Source organism: Nematolebias whitei, chromosome 10 (assembly GCF_014905685.2).
Source record: "Nematolebias whitei isolate Nwh7 chromosome 10, NemWhi1, whole genome shotgun sequence".
NCBI lineage: Eukaryota > Metazoa > Chordata > Actinopteri > Cyprinodontiformes > Rivulidae > Nematolebias > Nematolebias whitei.
In genome coordinates, this window is record NC_056507.1 from 5,557,218 (window position 1) to 5,572,899 (window position 15,682).

The 15,682-nt window shown below is 39.1% G+C and overlaps 1 protein-coding gene across 1 annotated transcript; it reads right to left on the bottom strand.

The window, feature by feature from the left end:
- Positions 1–537: 537 nt before the first annotated feature.
- Positions 538–15,030, bottom strand: alkbh3 (alkB homolog 3, alpha-ketoglutarate dependent dioxygenase). The gene is made up of 10 exons (XM_037682549.1): positions 14,986–15,030; positions 12,645–12,730; positions 10,386–10,492; positions 10,255–10,289; positions 10,099–10,146; positions 8,151–8,254; positions 6,128–6,216; positions 3,819–4,028; positions 3,300–3,398; positions 538–674 (listed from the first exon to the last, which is right to left on the bottom strand). Exons 2-10 carry the CDS (start codon positions 12,718–12,720, stop codon positions 549–551), a joined length of 894 nt encoding a protein of 297 aa, XP_037538477.1. The 5' UTR covers positions 12,721–12,730; positions 14,986–15,030; the 3' UTR covers positions 538–548.
- Between the last annotated feature and the right edge of the window lie 652 nt (positions 15,031–15,682).

Here is a 15,682-nt window from a genome sequence, read left to right on the forward strand (position 1 = left end):
ACACGGTGTTGACTGAACCGAGTTTACTGGCTTTTAAGTGTTAATATATTACATATAATACATATTTAAGGGGGGAAAAAATTAAAGTATAGAAAAAACTCTGGGCAGAGGTGTTTCAGAAAAACGTTGCTGCTAATGCAGACCCTAGAACGGCTGCTCACTTTAAAAACACCTTCAGGCTTAAAATACCATTTAGACCCAAAAAACTCCACATTATGATTCCACTATTACTGTCGTGCTTTTAACAGCAGCTATGCACCTTTTTTAAATCTCCTCACAAACACACACTACATGACACACAAAAAGAAAATCTACACATTAAACCGTCTGCTTCTTTCATTTAACATCCAGAAAATAACAGTTCAAATCAAAGAGTGGCAAAAACTTTAAATACATCACAGTGGCTCAGCAAGGCAATATTTAGCATAAGGACATGCTCATCCTATTTCACGCATTATTACTGATTGTTTCGTGTTTTTCTCACCACACAGCTGTGTTTGAACCACTGTAGCCCTGAGTAACCGTTGGTACCCGACCTTGTGGGGACTCTATGGCTGCTTGGCTATGAATTGCGTCTTGGTGCCCGGCTTGTGGCCCTCTGGCTCTGGATGGATCGTTCTGAAGGTCAGGTTGATGCGCGGGCCCCTGTCGTGGTACTCTTTCGCCACTTGATGCTGGTGAGGATCAGAGACCGACATTAGTGCATCTTCTGCCCTCAAACGTGCTTTTGGACTCCTTAACTTGATGCTAAGGAGAAAGTGACATCAGTGAGAAAAAGACAACCTGGATCAACCTCGAACAAAATACGACGACGAGAAAAAAGTCCAACTTATTCAGCTCTAGGGTTTTACTTATTTTTTTGTTAAACAAAAAAATGTTTAAATAGAAAAGCCGTGTGTGAAAAAGTAAGTCCACTTTTGCCGTTTCCAGGTTATTTCTGATCAAATGTGTTGATTGATCATCAGTGAGAGCGCCTCTGGAGAAGCAGCAGTTTTCCTCTGGAGCAGACAGATGTTAACACGATGTCATGGAGGAAGGACCGCACATCTCGGAAGGGTTAAAGGTCATTTTGTCTCGTTTATGTTTAATAAGTTATGACATGGTGAATTGTTTTTTTTGTTTTTTTACACAAGTTTATATTTTATTTTTTTATGTTCTGGTATGCAAAACCCAAGAACAAAAAGAAGATGGACTTTATTTGACCGTGAATGCAGGCACGTTACTGGACTTAAAGAGTCGAGTTAAATATTTAATGTTCACTTTAAAACGGTTCACCTTGAGACAGATTTTGTTCGACCGACTCCGACTTCAGTAACAAAGACAGGATTAATGTCTCGTGATGTTCTTTCCCTGGACAGGTCTTAAAGGATCCACAGATCCTTTGTTGTGATACTCAGGGAGGTGTCACCATAAAACACCTGTGACCTTATCCAGTTTTTTCTTCTTCGTTGAGGCTCAAACATTTTTCACCGCCTGTATTTTCCACAAGCTTTGTCCCCGTGCCCTTTAATCTGTCACTCTACCACTTACTAAATGAAAATATACTTCAGGGTAGAGGAAAGTTCTGGCAAAATGTATGCATGTAGGGACGTGCGATATGGCATAAAATTCATATCACGATATGTATTGTGAAGGGTGGCGATAACGATATAGATCACGATACGTTTGGTATAAAACTTGCAACAGGAATAAAAAAATAAAATAAAATAAAAAACATAGGGTGTCCTTTTGCCATCATTTATTTTGAAAACTGCTACACCACAAAATAATCTCAATTAAGAAAATTCCACTACTAGGTCCAGTGAGTTTTAAAATAAACAAATCAAGTATTAGGCTTCTTTCTTGTAGCGCAAAACAGTGCAAAGGCTGTCAAATGTAGTTTTAGCCATACGTTTTAAACAAAAGAATATGTTGTTAACTCTTAACAGTTTCCAGTCTTCTCACTTAAGAAGAGCAGCAAGTGCACGCTGAAAACACTTCACCCTTTAACCCTCTAGTGGGCGTCTCCTTCTGCTTTAAGGAGAGCCGACACAAAATGGCGACCAGTTTCCTCTGTGGCTTTGATCAGAGGGTCTCGTAGTAAAAATCACACAACACAGCGTTCTTTTACAGATCAGAGAGCAGGTTCCTCTAAAGAAGACTTACTTTAACTTTCGACGAAAAAAAAAAAACTTTTGAAGGAACTCAGCGTTTTGCGCATGCATCCAAATACGACAACACTACGGCAAGCCGGACGTAGTTAGCTTGTAGCTTCGCTACTTAGCTCTCGAAGAAAATAGTTTAACACTACTTATGCACAGTTTTCAACTAAAATAAAGTAACGATTAAATCTGACAACTGTGTACCGTATATATTGCGCATTCCTATATGTGGATAGTTTTTTTTTATTTTTAACGCAGGTTTACGTGATATATACTTGTTAAAAACATGAGCACTAAATCATAATATAACATATAACAAGTATTGATTTAATCTCTGATCATTGTGAAAGTTAAATTGTGGTAATTTAGGACATTTTTATTGCTTAACATGAGACATAATAACAGAAACCAGGTACACACTCAGTTTCTACACTCACATAAAGCTGGTTTGTGTCTAATAAAATGACTCATTAAGGTGAAACTCTGCTCAGCTCTCCAGGACATTTCATCCATCGTCACTGTGTTTGTGGGAGCAGGAACCCAGGTGCAATAATGTTGAAACTTTGTGTGAAGTAAAATCTCTTTAGATAATTGATCAAAAGTGATAAATAGTTGAAAGGTCTAATACTCCTTGAAGGATGCAGATCACTCGCTGCCTTTTATGTCAGTTTTCATGAAAGATCAGCTCATGATGAGAAGAGACAGCGTTGGAGCATTTTCAGTCAAACCTTGTACATTAATTTATGAGTGATCTCAAGCTGCAAGATCTTCACTTTCAGAGTGGGTGAAGATAATGGATGGATGGACGGATGATGGATGGATGGGCAGGTGGACTCGGCTCCTACCACATCAGTCTGCCTAATATCAGTAAAACCGACCAAGTTAAAATAAATATTTTGTGCTTGCTAATGATTAGCTGTGGCAGCCATCTTGAATTGGGGCGACGATAAAGGTTAATCAGTTGTATTGCGGTAAATTACAAACACTAAAGATTTTTTTTTTTTTAACTTTAAATAAAAAAAAAAGGATAAAAGAAAAAGTAAATTTAATGCTGTTAAGATTGGAACTACATGGTGTTGATTTATACACAGTGTGACTGAATAATCGGAGACGTTTGTGGTGTTGTACACGGTATTAGACAGGTATAATGAAACACACCTGCCAATCATCCTGAGTGGCTCCTTCCATCAGCAGAAGAGTCCCGTGGCTCAGAGGGACCCGAATCCGCTCTACGTAGGTGTAGTCACCACCGTCCTCCTAACGTGTTCAGAGACGGAAAGAAAAAAAGAGAAGTTTAAATGAGTTACAAACAAAACAGCTAAAACTACAGTAAATTAAAGTTTAGAACGAGCTCTCATTCAAGCCTCACTTGAAGATGCACGTTACAAAATTAGCTTTTTTTTTAAACAAGATTATGTGAAATTACAACAGCATTTTTCTGACTTTGTCAACTCTTTCTACTAATACAAGAAAAAAAAAATAGAAACAAAGTGTCTGCAAATTTTAAAGAAGCCCATCAAAAACATTACAAACCCACTTTAGTCATTAATGTATAACGGAAAAGAATAACTGGGGAAAATGTTTTCAACGTTAGTAAATATGGAAAGGTAAAAGCCTCAGAATTGTAGTGAACAGTGCATTTAAAACCAGGTGAAGATGTTTTCAGCACCAGCTCACCGGCGGGGGCTGCTTGCGGAGGCTGAACACTCTGGTGTCCCCCAGACTCAGAGAAGCAATGGAAGGTTTTGGACCCAAAGACGCCTCATCATCGCTGTGCCAGCCGATGCTGTCGTGCCCGTCTCGATACAAGTTGCACAGCAGGGAGTTAAAGGAGCATCCACTCGCCCGTTCCACAGCCTCGCGAAGGGTTAGCAGCAACGGATGCCACTACGAGAAAACGGCAAGAAAATAAAGATGAAAAATCAGAGTGAACGTAAAATATGAACCAAATGAGAGAACTGGTCAAAATATTAGAAAATGGAATGGCTGGCGTTTTTGAAGTTTACAGACTTTCACGGATCAGCTGATCCGACACTCAAAAATCAGATTTTTTTTTTCCTGGACTATAAATGCACCAGACAAATACTAACTCTTGCTGGTAGTACTTTTCAGGAAATGTAGCATATATGAGTGAATGTAGGAAGAAAGGTGATACCTGCTCCTCACTTTACTAAACTTATTATATAATTATGTATTATGGGCACCAGCAGGTCAGTTTACCGACCAGCAACAACTTGATATGAATACAGTAATTAAGCTGTATTAATTAAGGAACTGAGTTCTGATTAAGTTGTATTACCGGTAATTACGTTAATTAATAGTGTATTAATAAAGTTGTAGTACTGTAATTAAGTTAATTGTGTATTAATCAAGTTGTTTTAGTTAAGGGACTGAGTTCTGATCAACTTGTATTACCAGTAATTAAATTAATTAAGTGTATTAATTAAGTTGTATGAATTCAGGGACTGAGTTATGATCAATTAAGTTTTATTACCGATAATTAAGTTAATTAATAGAGTATCAATTAAGTTGTATTACTTAAGGGACAGAGTTCTGATTAATTAAGTTGTATTACCGGTAATTAAGCTAATTAATAGTGTATCATTTAAGTTGTATTAATTAAGGGACAGAGTTCTGATTAATTAAGTTGTATTACTGGTAATTAAGTTAAATAGTGTATTAATTAAGTTGTAGTACTATAATTAAGTTAATTGTGTATTAATTAAGTTGTTTTAGTTAAGGGACTGAGTTCTGATTAATTAAATTGTATTACCAGTAATTAAATTAATTAAGTGTATTAATTAAGTTGTATGAATTTAGGGACTGAGTTATGATCAATTAAGTTTTATTACCAGTAATTAAGTTAATTAATGGTGTATTAAGTTGTATTAATTAAGGGACTGAGTCCTGGTTATTAAAGTGTGAATATTCTTTAATAATTAGAACTCAGTCACTGAAGTAGAATCTGTTATTTACACAAATTCAATACCAGAACAAACGAATATTCATCCAAATGAGACCAAATCTGTCGAAGTTTTATTACAAAAATAATGAATCAAAAATCAAATATGAACAAAAACAAAAAAGAATAAGTTGGATAATAACTAGTTTAATCCAAAAGTTATCAGTTGAAGATGTACATCTAATGATCATGTTCTGAACGTGTTGTCAAACTCTTTCCAGCAGTTCATGAGATATTTTGTTAAACTACCGGTAGGTTGACTCCAACATTTAATGCTTTAGTTTTAATCTGCATTTTGCACAATGAGAAGCACTTGGGCACGTGTGTGTGTGTGTGTGTGTGTGTGTGTGTGTGTGTGTGTGTGTGTGACTAACAACCGTAGCATCTCCACTTTAACACAGTATCTGTAAAATTGATTACGTTATATCCATTTTTGTGTTTTCCAAGTCAGTTGGCTGTGGCAGCCATCTTGAAATTGGTTTATTACAAAAGTTATTTAGCTGTACGAGCCCAGTCAGTGAATATGTCCCAATATTTAAATTCATCCAGTAGTTCATCAGATGTTTTGCTAACATACAGAGTTGACTTGGAATAGTTAATGGTCCAATTTTAAACAAAGATCTTGAGCCTTTGGTTGGTGCTCAGAGTACGTGGTAGGGACGAGTCTCAGCTACGTCCGCACCACATTTCAGATTAATTTCTGTAAAACTGAGTTAGACATTTTGTGTTTCTTTAAAGGTCAGTTCTACAGAAGCCAGCTTACAACAAGCGGACTCCAAACGTTAAATCAAACGTAGCTGCGCATCCAATGATTTCCGACTGCAGGTTTCATTAAAATTCATCCAGTGGTTGAGGAGATATTTTGCTAACAGACACATGAACACATCTTTGCCTTTTGGCAGCAGGCAATAGAAATGGGAAACGTCCAGAACCGTGTTTGATGCGTCTCTAGTTCCAAATAGGAAATTATAGATAAAAATAAATAAATAAATAAAACATATTTTTCATTTTATTTACAATGCACCTGTGAGTTGGCCGACATGGTGGAGCGAGCATACGTGTACGGCAGCTCTCCATACCAGCAGGTCAGCCTGGGCTCTTCATACGCCTCACCTTCATCGTCATCACACAAACGCAAAGACACAACATTAAAATACTGTCGGCAATCGTTCACGGCTGCTTGCTTTCTTCAGGGCTTGCCATTGTGTAAAAAGTTAGTTAAAAATCACCGACATAAATGTGAGCGCAAAGACGAACACGTTTTAAATTGTGTAACATACAAACACACACGCGTCAGTGGAGCAGCGGTTGCAGAGTTGTTCTATCGAAATAAAAGCTTTCATTCTACCGTTGGAGCAGAGAATGGACAAATTCGATCCTGATATTTCGTTTTCCCTCCAATCGTCATTTTTATTCCCAGATTTTATTTCTAGAAGCTCAAAACAAACAAGGAAATCTAATTTCTCTCGTTCTGTGCTGCTCTGGCAACAACCTGCTCTCTTCCAAGAACCTATTCCCTGCCGTTAGTAGATTTTGGCCGGCCCTTCGGTTTGGGAACACAGTGAAACCAAAACAACCGTCATTTATAAAAAGACAAATTAATTACTCAGGCTCGCAGGAGGAGGCATTTATGAACATGCGCAGCCTTCATGACTCCTTAAAAGGTTAACTCGTTCCATAAAAAGATGTTCTCACGGTTTACAAAATGTGACAGCTGACGAAACCAGAACGTTAGAAGAAAAATTAACTCCCTCTTAAAAATTTTTTTTAAATTGGTGAGTTCATGGTACGATAACGAAGCAAGACGAGTTAAAACGTAATAAAAAAGTCCGTTCTCCGCTTCTGTATCAGCTTTTTCTTTTCCAAAACATCACATGACCTTGTTGACAGACCGAGGAATGAAATGGGATTACACAACCCGTCTCTGTGAGAGTTTAGAGGCCGTCGCCCCTCGTCTACATCGCGCTCCGTCTGTCTGCTACACAGCTCGGACAAAGCAGCGGAAAGGGCAGACGAGAGCCGAGGCTGCCTTTAAGACAAAGTGTGGCTTCATCTCAACTTGCTCACTGCACGGCTGAGAACAACGTGCGAGTTTCCCTTTAACCGACTGCTCTTATAAATAAATACACAAATTACCACAGCGGACCAAACCGTCGGTTCATTCTGGAGAATTTCGAAATCGTTTCTCAATAAACAAACTTATTTACCGTACACAAATCTGGCATGCGTCTTCAACAACTGACAAAATTATTATATTACACGGTTATTCAAGAAATACCATGATTCTGCAGGAAAAACTCCAAACTTTACAGGAAGTGATATTTCTTCTGTCATTCTTTGTGCTTGCAAATACGGTAGCCCCTCGCTACTTCGCGGTCTCGCTCCATCACGGTTTTTCCAAATAAGATCGGACATGACACACAATTGACTGATTGATGGATGATCGGCATGTCATTTTTATTTAAAATAAATTATTTTATTTAGCACCTCCTGCACCTTTGTGCAGCCCACACTGCAGGATAAGGTTCCTGCTGCAGCTGATCAGCTGTTCTCTGTGCAGAGAGGAGAAGTGGGCGTGGCCAAGAGCGCTTGCAGGTGGCTGAGAGCTGAATATCCCTGCTTCACGGTTTTTCACTTATCACGGGGCTTCAGGGTACGGACCCCCCCGCGATTAACGAGGAATTACAGCTCTCGGGCTTATTTAAATACTGATGTAATGCAACGTTAAAGAAGGTGTAAAGCTTTATAAAATAGAATTCTCAAGAAAATTTAAGGAATTTTGGAGATTGACGTCGTTCTAAGACGCAGAAATCCACTTTGTTCTTCGCTGCATTTGGACCGGCTGTTCGTACGTCAGTCCTGTTTGACTTTATACTTTTCTAAACGGAGACTGTTCAAAGAGCCATCTACAACAAGTAAGATATTATTTGTTTATAGCTTGTCCACAGAAACCCATTTCAAAATGGCTGAACCAAATCATTATTTAAATAAGTATTTTGACGGAGCAGCGAACAAGCAGTATTTAAAGTTACAGTTCTGGTCCCCACCCTGTCTGTAGTTAGTCTTCTGGGACCAGGGCAGTTCTGCCAGCAGTTTACTGAACATCCAGTCAGCCTCCTCTGAGCACAGAAACCCGGGTCGCAGACGTAGTCTGGGTGGAAAAACAAAAAACAGTCAACATTAAAGCTCCAAGCTTCTTTTTGGTTGTGATAATCAGTCGTATAAACAAAATCATACGCAGAAAGAGTCAAAATGTTGTTCAACAACGTACAAACCAGGGCTCCACAATGTTGGGGGGGCATACGATTATAAAATATTAAAAACACGATTAGCTGTGATTAACCCACTCCTTTTCTTTTCTGCCATCATCACAACCATCCTTAGGGGTGGGCAACTTCATCTGAATGAAAATATTTTTAGCTGAAGCTTGAAAAAAATCTGATTTATTGCATCCAAGCGGTCCTTGGTAACATTCATATTGTGCACAATATATCGAGAATACATTTTTACTTCGTGCTGCTCAAAGCCCTGTCACGATAACAAATTTTGCTGGGCGATAAATTGTCCCAGAAATTATTGCGATAAACGATAATATTGTTCGAAATTTGGCAATAATTAGTAATTATTGTCAAATTTAATAAAAAATGTTTGCTAATTTGTTTTTGCGTGTGGTACCTTCTTTCAACCATCAGATGGCAGAATAAGACTGTTTGAATTGAAGGACGGATAGCGAGGGAGCGAGCAGCGTGTCTCTAAGAAAAATGGGAGGGAGCCCCCTTGACGTGACATGGGCTGTCTCTCTTCGGTTCTCAAAATGGAGGATGCTCGGTATGGTTTAAGTGCTTTAGCATTTTTCACATAAAGCTTTTAATAAATTTTATTTTTTAAATCAGTAAACAAGTTCTCAGCTTCTATTTGCAGAGAAAAACAACTTTTTACACGAACTGTGAATTTTGGAGCTTCAACAAGACGGAGGTTTTTCCCCCGAGCTCGGCCTGTTAGCTTAGCTGCTTTTAACGATCCAAAAACGTGATTTTGGACGGTATTTATAGTTTAAAAGTAGAAGATAAAATTGTGTAAGGCAACACCAGAAACAAAGCTCTCCCATACACAAACACGCTTTCCGTTTTCTGCTCTGCATTTTACATTGAATTTATTTCCTGTCATAGTCAAAATGTTACAATCAAAAATTATAAATTATAGTTCAACTCAAAAATAGAAGTGGAAAATTGAAAATAAACTAAATGCATTTTTTTTTTAAAATATACTTCAACGTATTTCCTTAGGAACCAAACACATTTTAGGTTTTATTGTCTTCATTTATTTTGTCACTACACTAATTTTTGCACGTAAACACATTTTTAACACATAAAAAAAGTTGGAATGTATGTTGTAAATTAGCCACAAAATACATACAATTTTAAAAAAAGGTATTTTGAACAAATAATTGTGATTAATCTTTTAAGTAGTATTCATAAGATAAATCTTTGAGAAGCAAAGTTGTGCTGAGGATGTTCAGTTTGTCAACGAATAGTTAAGAAAATTATTAAACTTGTTTAAAAACAAAAGTTCTTCTGAAATAAAAGATATTTCTATAGTTTTCTCTCCTCGTTCACCTACAGTGCAGTCAAAACCCAGCATGTGGCAGAGTCTTTAAAGCATCAGATGATACTTCATGAAGAATCATTGTCAATAGCGGATAAAACCATAAAAATAAATTTGGTATGATTTTTTTTTTTTTTGTAAAGCTTTAATATAAAAAGGGAAAGAATCGCTGCAGGTTTGCTTTTAACCAAGTGATGACACAAACTGCTTTATAAATTATTTTGTGGGAGATTGCTGCCACCTAGTGGATTAAAACAGAACTACAATTACATAAATCTTTAATAAAACACGGTTTGGAGCTACACTAGTAATTATATAATTTATTTAATTATTCTTATTTGATTTAATCAGACATAACAGATTATTTGGGATTAATTAAACTGTACTCACCGAGATACTCCAGACGGTTCACGACTGATTTCATAATCACCTGCCTGCCTGATGAGAGTAAAACCATGGACATTTTTTTAGCTTTTGTGTTGCAAAATAAACAGAAAACACACTAAAAATTTAATTTTTCTAGAGCGGTCTCTTACTCTTACTTACTCTATAATCCTCTCAGGTGGAACATCTTTAATTGGCTGCCATGAATAAAATACAAATAATGAGTTAACATTGTCTAATGGTTGTAATTTTGTAAAACACAGATACTTTTAACAGAATAGTCCACAGTTTACCTTTTCAGATTGGTGAAACTCAAAATTTGTGGAGGATGTCTGGTTTCCAAAACTCCAAGAACCTGAAGTCGTGTTAACATTCCTGGACTGGCTGTTTAGGGCTCCTCCTGTATAAAAATAAAGAACATTTTCCTTCATATCAGCTAGAATTGTAGGATGAGGATGAGAACGTTCCACTTGAGCAGCTCCTGAAACAGTCTGCTCAGTAGCTTGGAAATTTGAAGCAGGCCACAAGATAGCTGCCTGACAACATTTGTACCGTATTTTTCAGACTCTAAGGCGCATTAAGCGAAACAAGTTCATTTGACAGATTTTTGAGCGCCGTGTACCACATAAAAAACGGTTCGAGGTCAGTAAGCACAACCAGAATTAATACATATGGCTCATTGTGATTTTTGAGAAAATTTAGGGATTTTAAGTGTCTTATAGTCCGAAAAATAAAGTACATAACAAATTTGGTTTATATTGCAATATATTAAATTACATTTTTCTAGAGATTTTTTTGCTTCTTTATTGTAAAGGTTGTGGGCAACCCAAAATTTTGGCGAACAACTAGATTCTGTGAAGAGGTTGTCCACTGGACAACCTGAGAGTTTCTTGTGTCGACCCCTGCATGAGATGAGCCTGTGATCAGGGACTGGACTCGTGGTACCACACAAAGCACATTGCTTTCTGCGTCGTTTGGGGCTACATTCATATTGGATAGAGTTGCCCGTTAGTTGGACTACCTGTTCACTCACTAAATGTTACACAACTCGTTTCACAGCTCGACCACGAGTCTGTAGTGAGCAGATGGGCATGAACGCAGCAGCTTAAAAGGCGAGAGATCAGCAGCACAGAAAAGGTTGCGCATCGCCAATTAAAATGGCATTACAGTGATTTTTCTTTTTACGGTGATTTTCCTGTTAGGGATTTATGAGTCTAACTGGTTCAGGGTAGAAGCTGTTCCTCAGGAAACCAGAGTACCCGGAGAAAACCCATGCACGCACGGAGCGAACATGAAAACTCCACCCAGAAAAAAAAAAAGGCATGAAGACTGGAATTTGAAGCGGCAACCTTCTCGCCGAGAGACAACAGCTCTATCAACTGAGCCATCGTGCTGCCACACTTTAACATTTAATACAAAATTAGATACAAAGGTCCTGGGAGGTTGGGGTGCAGTGCGGGAGGAGGTGGGGGTGTGTCAGTTCAGGCATCTCCCTGGCTGGAGTGAACTGGTCACATGCAAACACACACATTTAATATTTTATTATACGTCATCACGTTTATGAAGGGGCGGGCGGTCCTGTTGGAGTAACGGGGTGTCCTCCTTGGCTTGCTGCAGGTGAGCCGTTCCCTGCAGTTTGTCTCTGCTGCTCACCGTGAACCAGACAGCTTGACCTGCTCGGACTGGGTCAAACTGTGGCTCTGGTTCCCTTTGTTGGTTGAAAGCTGCGTCAGCAGAACCTCTGTATCATCTTTAGATCGGATGGCTTTACCGGGACCACAAATCCATTGTGGCGATGGAGAACTTTTAATTCACGCAGTCTTTTCTCTCTGATCACAGTAGCCACAGTGTTTACATATCTTCTGAAAAAAGTACTGTAGACGTAAGCAGTACGCATGGAGAGACACCATAACAAAGAGAAAAGGATCTAAAAAGGTAAGGATCTCTTGTAGTGGTCCATCCCACAGCGGATCTGAAGAAGTTTCCGACCAACGACAGCCCGCTGCTGCACGATAGTCCGATGAAGAGTGTGCCCAAGGCCGTCCATAGTGTTCGTCACTCCATGAAGAATCCTTCTTTGTACAATCGTCTCCAAAAACTCTCGAGGAGTCCCCAGAACAACATCTCCATTAGCTTGTTGAGCTTTTTTAAGTCACCTGCTCTGGCGCTGCCATCCCAGCAGACGATGGCACAAGCGACAGCACTCTACACACCAGTCCCATGGAAGACCTGCAACGTCCCGATGCAAACACAGAAGGACTCAAGCCTCCTCAAGAAGCACAGTCTGCTCTGTCCCCATCCTGCTGCAACTCCAATCCAGTCCGATACCAGAAGAAATAAATCATTTAAAAAAAAAAAAGCAATTTACATGCAGAAAAAATAGGAATTAAAGTACATCGTGTTCTGTAATGAACATCCACATTACCCCTTTGTGAAAGTTAAACCTGGAACAAACAAAACTTGTGGAGTATGCTTCCAGGCAATGAAAAGATTAAAACTAGTTCTTCCAAAAAGGTTGCAGATTTCACCACAGAAATGACACCTTTACTCACCTGTTTGACCCGAGTGTTTTGGTGGTTGCTTGGCCCAGGACCCCTGCACTCTCGCACGCTGACGTTTATCAGCCATCACATCAGATCTGCTTGGTCAGAATAAGGAAGCAGAAACAAACACAATCTTATCGTATGAAAAACACATCATCTCACGGTTTGCCTAAAAATCCTCCGTGGGCAGAGTATGTGAAGCGAAGCTGCAACGTTTGGTAAAGACTCAAACCCAAATGCAAAGCCCAAAACGCTAAATGCTTGAATATAAAAATAATTAATTTATTCTAACAAAAGGGCAAACAAAGAGCTGATGAGGCAGCACAAAAAAATGACAAAATAAAAACTCAAAGGAGACTCGAATGATCAAACGTGAGTGGCATATAAGGCACAATGCGCAGAGGGACAAAAAAAAAAAAGACAGTATTTAGAGCACTAAATGACAGACAATGATAAACACCTGGGGAAGGACAATGAGGATCAGGTGAGAGTGGGCGGGAACAGGAGCTAAATACATGAAGGAACAAACACTGGGGAAGCTGAAACACATGTACAGAACAACATCCATCCATCATCTTTACCTGCTTCTTCCTATTCGGGTCACGAGGATCACTGGTGCCCATGTCCAGCTGTCACTGTGTGAGAGGCAGTGGACACCCGGACAGGTCTCCAGTCCGTCACAGGGACACATTGAGACAAACAACCATTCACTCTCTCACTCACCTAGGGACAATTCAGAGTTACCAATCAGCCTAACATGCATGTTTTTGGTCTGTGGGAGGAAACCGGAGCAACCGGAGAAAACTCACGCATGCACGGAGAGAACATGCAAACTCCACCCAGAAAGGCCCGCGGACCGAGATTTGAACCGGTGCAACATGCTCGCTGAGAGGCAGCAGCTCTACCAACTGCACCACCGTGCTGCCACGTAAGTATAACAATCATAGAAAAAGTAAATGAACAACACGCAACACACCCAGACCAAGTTAAATTAATATTTAAACTTTATACACAGAAATGCAGTTGAACATAAGAAAATTAAACCGAAATTACAAAAATAAAAATACATTAATAAAGCAACAACTGGGCAGCACGATGGTAGAGCTGTTGCCTCTCAGCGAGCAGGTCCCTGGTTCAAATCCCGGCTGAGGACCTTTCTGGGTGTAGTTTGCATGTTCTCTCCGTGCATGCGTGAGTTTTCTCCAGATACTCCAGTTTCCTCCCACAGACCAAAAACATGCATGTTAGGCTGATTGGTAACTCTAAATTGTCCCTAGGTGTGTGTGAGAGAGTGAATGGTTGTTTGTCTCATTTGTCTCTATGTGTCCCTGTGATGGACTGGAGACCTGTCCAGGGTGTCCCCCACCTCTTGCACAGTGATAGCTGGATATGGGCACCAGTGACCCCCACAACCCAAAAAGGAAAACGCAGGTAAAGATAACTGATGGATGGATAAAGCAAGAACTGCCCAGATTGTAATCTAGATAGCCGGATGTCTGACAGTCACGGCTACGACGTCGCATAAAAACATGCTCTACCACAAACACAGATGTAAAACTGTGTTTTTTGTTTGTTTGTTTGCTTTTTAACCAAATATTTAAGTTATTTAGATTAGCGACTCCCTGGTTTGAAATCCATAAAATAACAATTACAGGGGCTTGTGACGCTAAATTCTTCTTTCAGCTGTTCCTTCTTCAGTGTCTCCACAGTGAGTCATCCTGACTCTGTCCTCACTCCAACGACCTTCATGTCCTCTCTGACTGCACCCATACATGTCCTCTTTGTTGATGTTGTTAAACACTTTGATAACAGGTTCTGTTTTAAATGTGCTCTATAAATAAAGTTGACTTGACTTTGTCTTTTTCTTGGCAGCTGCAGCTCTAACATCCTTCTACCAATATAACCGCTGTCCCTCCTCTGGACATGTCCAAACCACTGTCCCTCCTCTGGACATGTCCAAACCACTTTATCTCCCAGTCTTCAACCTGTGTGTACCTCTGGTGATCTTTGCCTCCTCACGAAAAACAAGCTCTTATTAACTGATAACTTTATTTAGTTGAACATCACCTGATCTTCCATTGTCAGACCACTTTAGCCACCGTGAGAATTACGAGCACAAAGATTAAACCTTAAAAATAACTTTTAGGGAGTTATGTACACACGAAAGCAGCAGGTTAGCATGAAGCTACATTCCGCTTGAATTCAAAATTCGTTGTGACAAACCTTCATAAACGTAACAAGCAGTAAACATCACACACAAAAATACAAACATCTTTTATCCTTCTCTTTAGAGCTGGATATGCTGAACAAACAAAGAATACCTGTCTAAATAAAGGTTGAATGAACTTACTCCGCTCATGCTCCGCTGGCCGCCATTACTTGCACCGATAATAACATCCGCCGACGTCACATCCGGTTTGAGACTGCTTGAAAGTAACCTTTTATTTTAAACGATTTGTGGATAAATAAAATTACATTAACATGAACATAACATCTCTGTCAGTTACTAGCTCATTTCTAATCTTATCCATCCTCGTCACTCCTAAGGAGAACCTCCACATCTTCATTTCTGAGTCAGAGAGATTTATTTATTAGCGTCTCATGTGGTGCATGTGGTGGAACGAGATGATGTACACAGGGTCCCATTTACAGCCAACAATAAAATGTAAAAGAAAAACAGTAATAAGTTCTAAGATGTGAACTAAGAAAAACATCAACTAAATAATACACTAAGCACTAGTAGCATAAAAACTTTACGTCGAACAGCATCACAAACATGAGTCTGTGTGAGCAGATGAGTATAAATGAACACATGAAACAGATCAGCAGCAACATGATGTGATTTTTCAATGATTATCCTGGTTAGAGATTCATGAGACTAACAGCCTCAGGGTATTTCTGCTACTTCCAGTTCTTTTTTTTTTTTTCCATTCAACCTTTATTTATACAGGTTAATCCCAATGGGGACTCATTTACAAGAGAGACTTGATTTTAACAAAGAGTGATGACAACAGTGAACAAAAACAACAATAGACAATTATAATGGA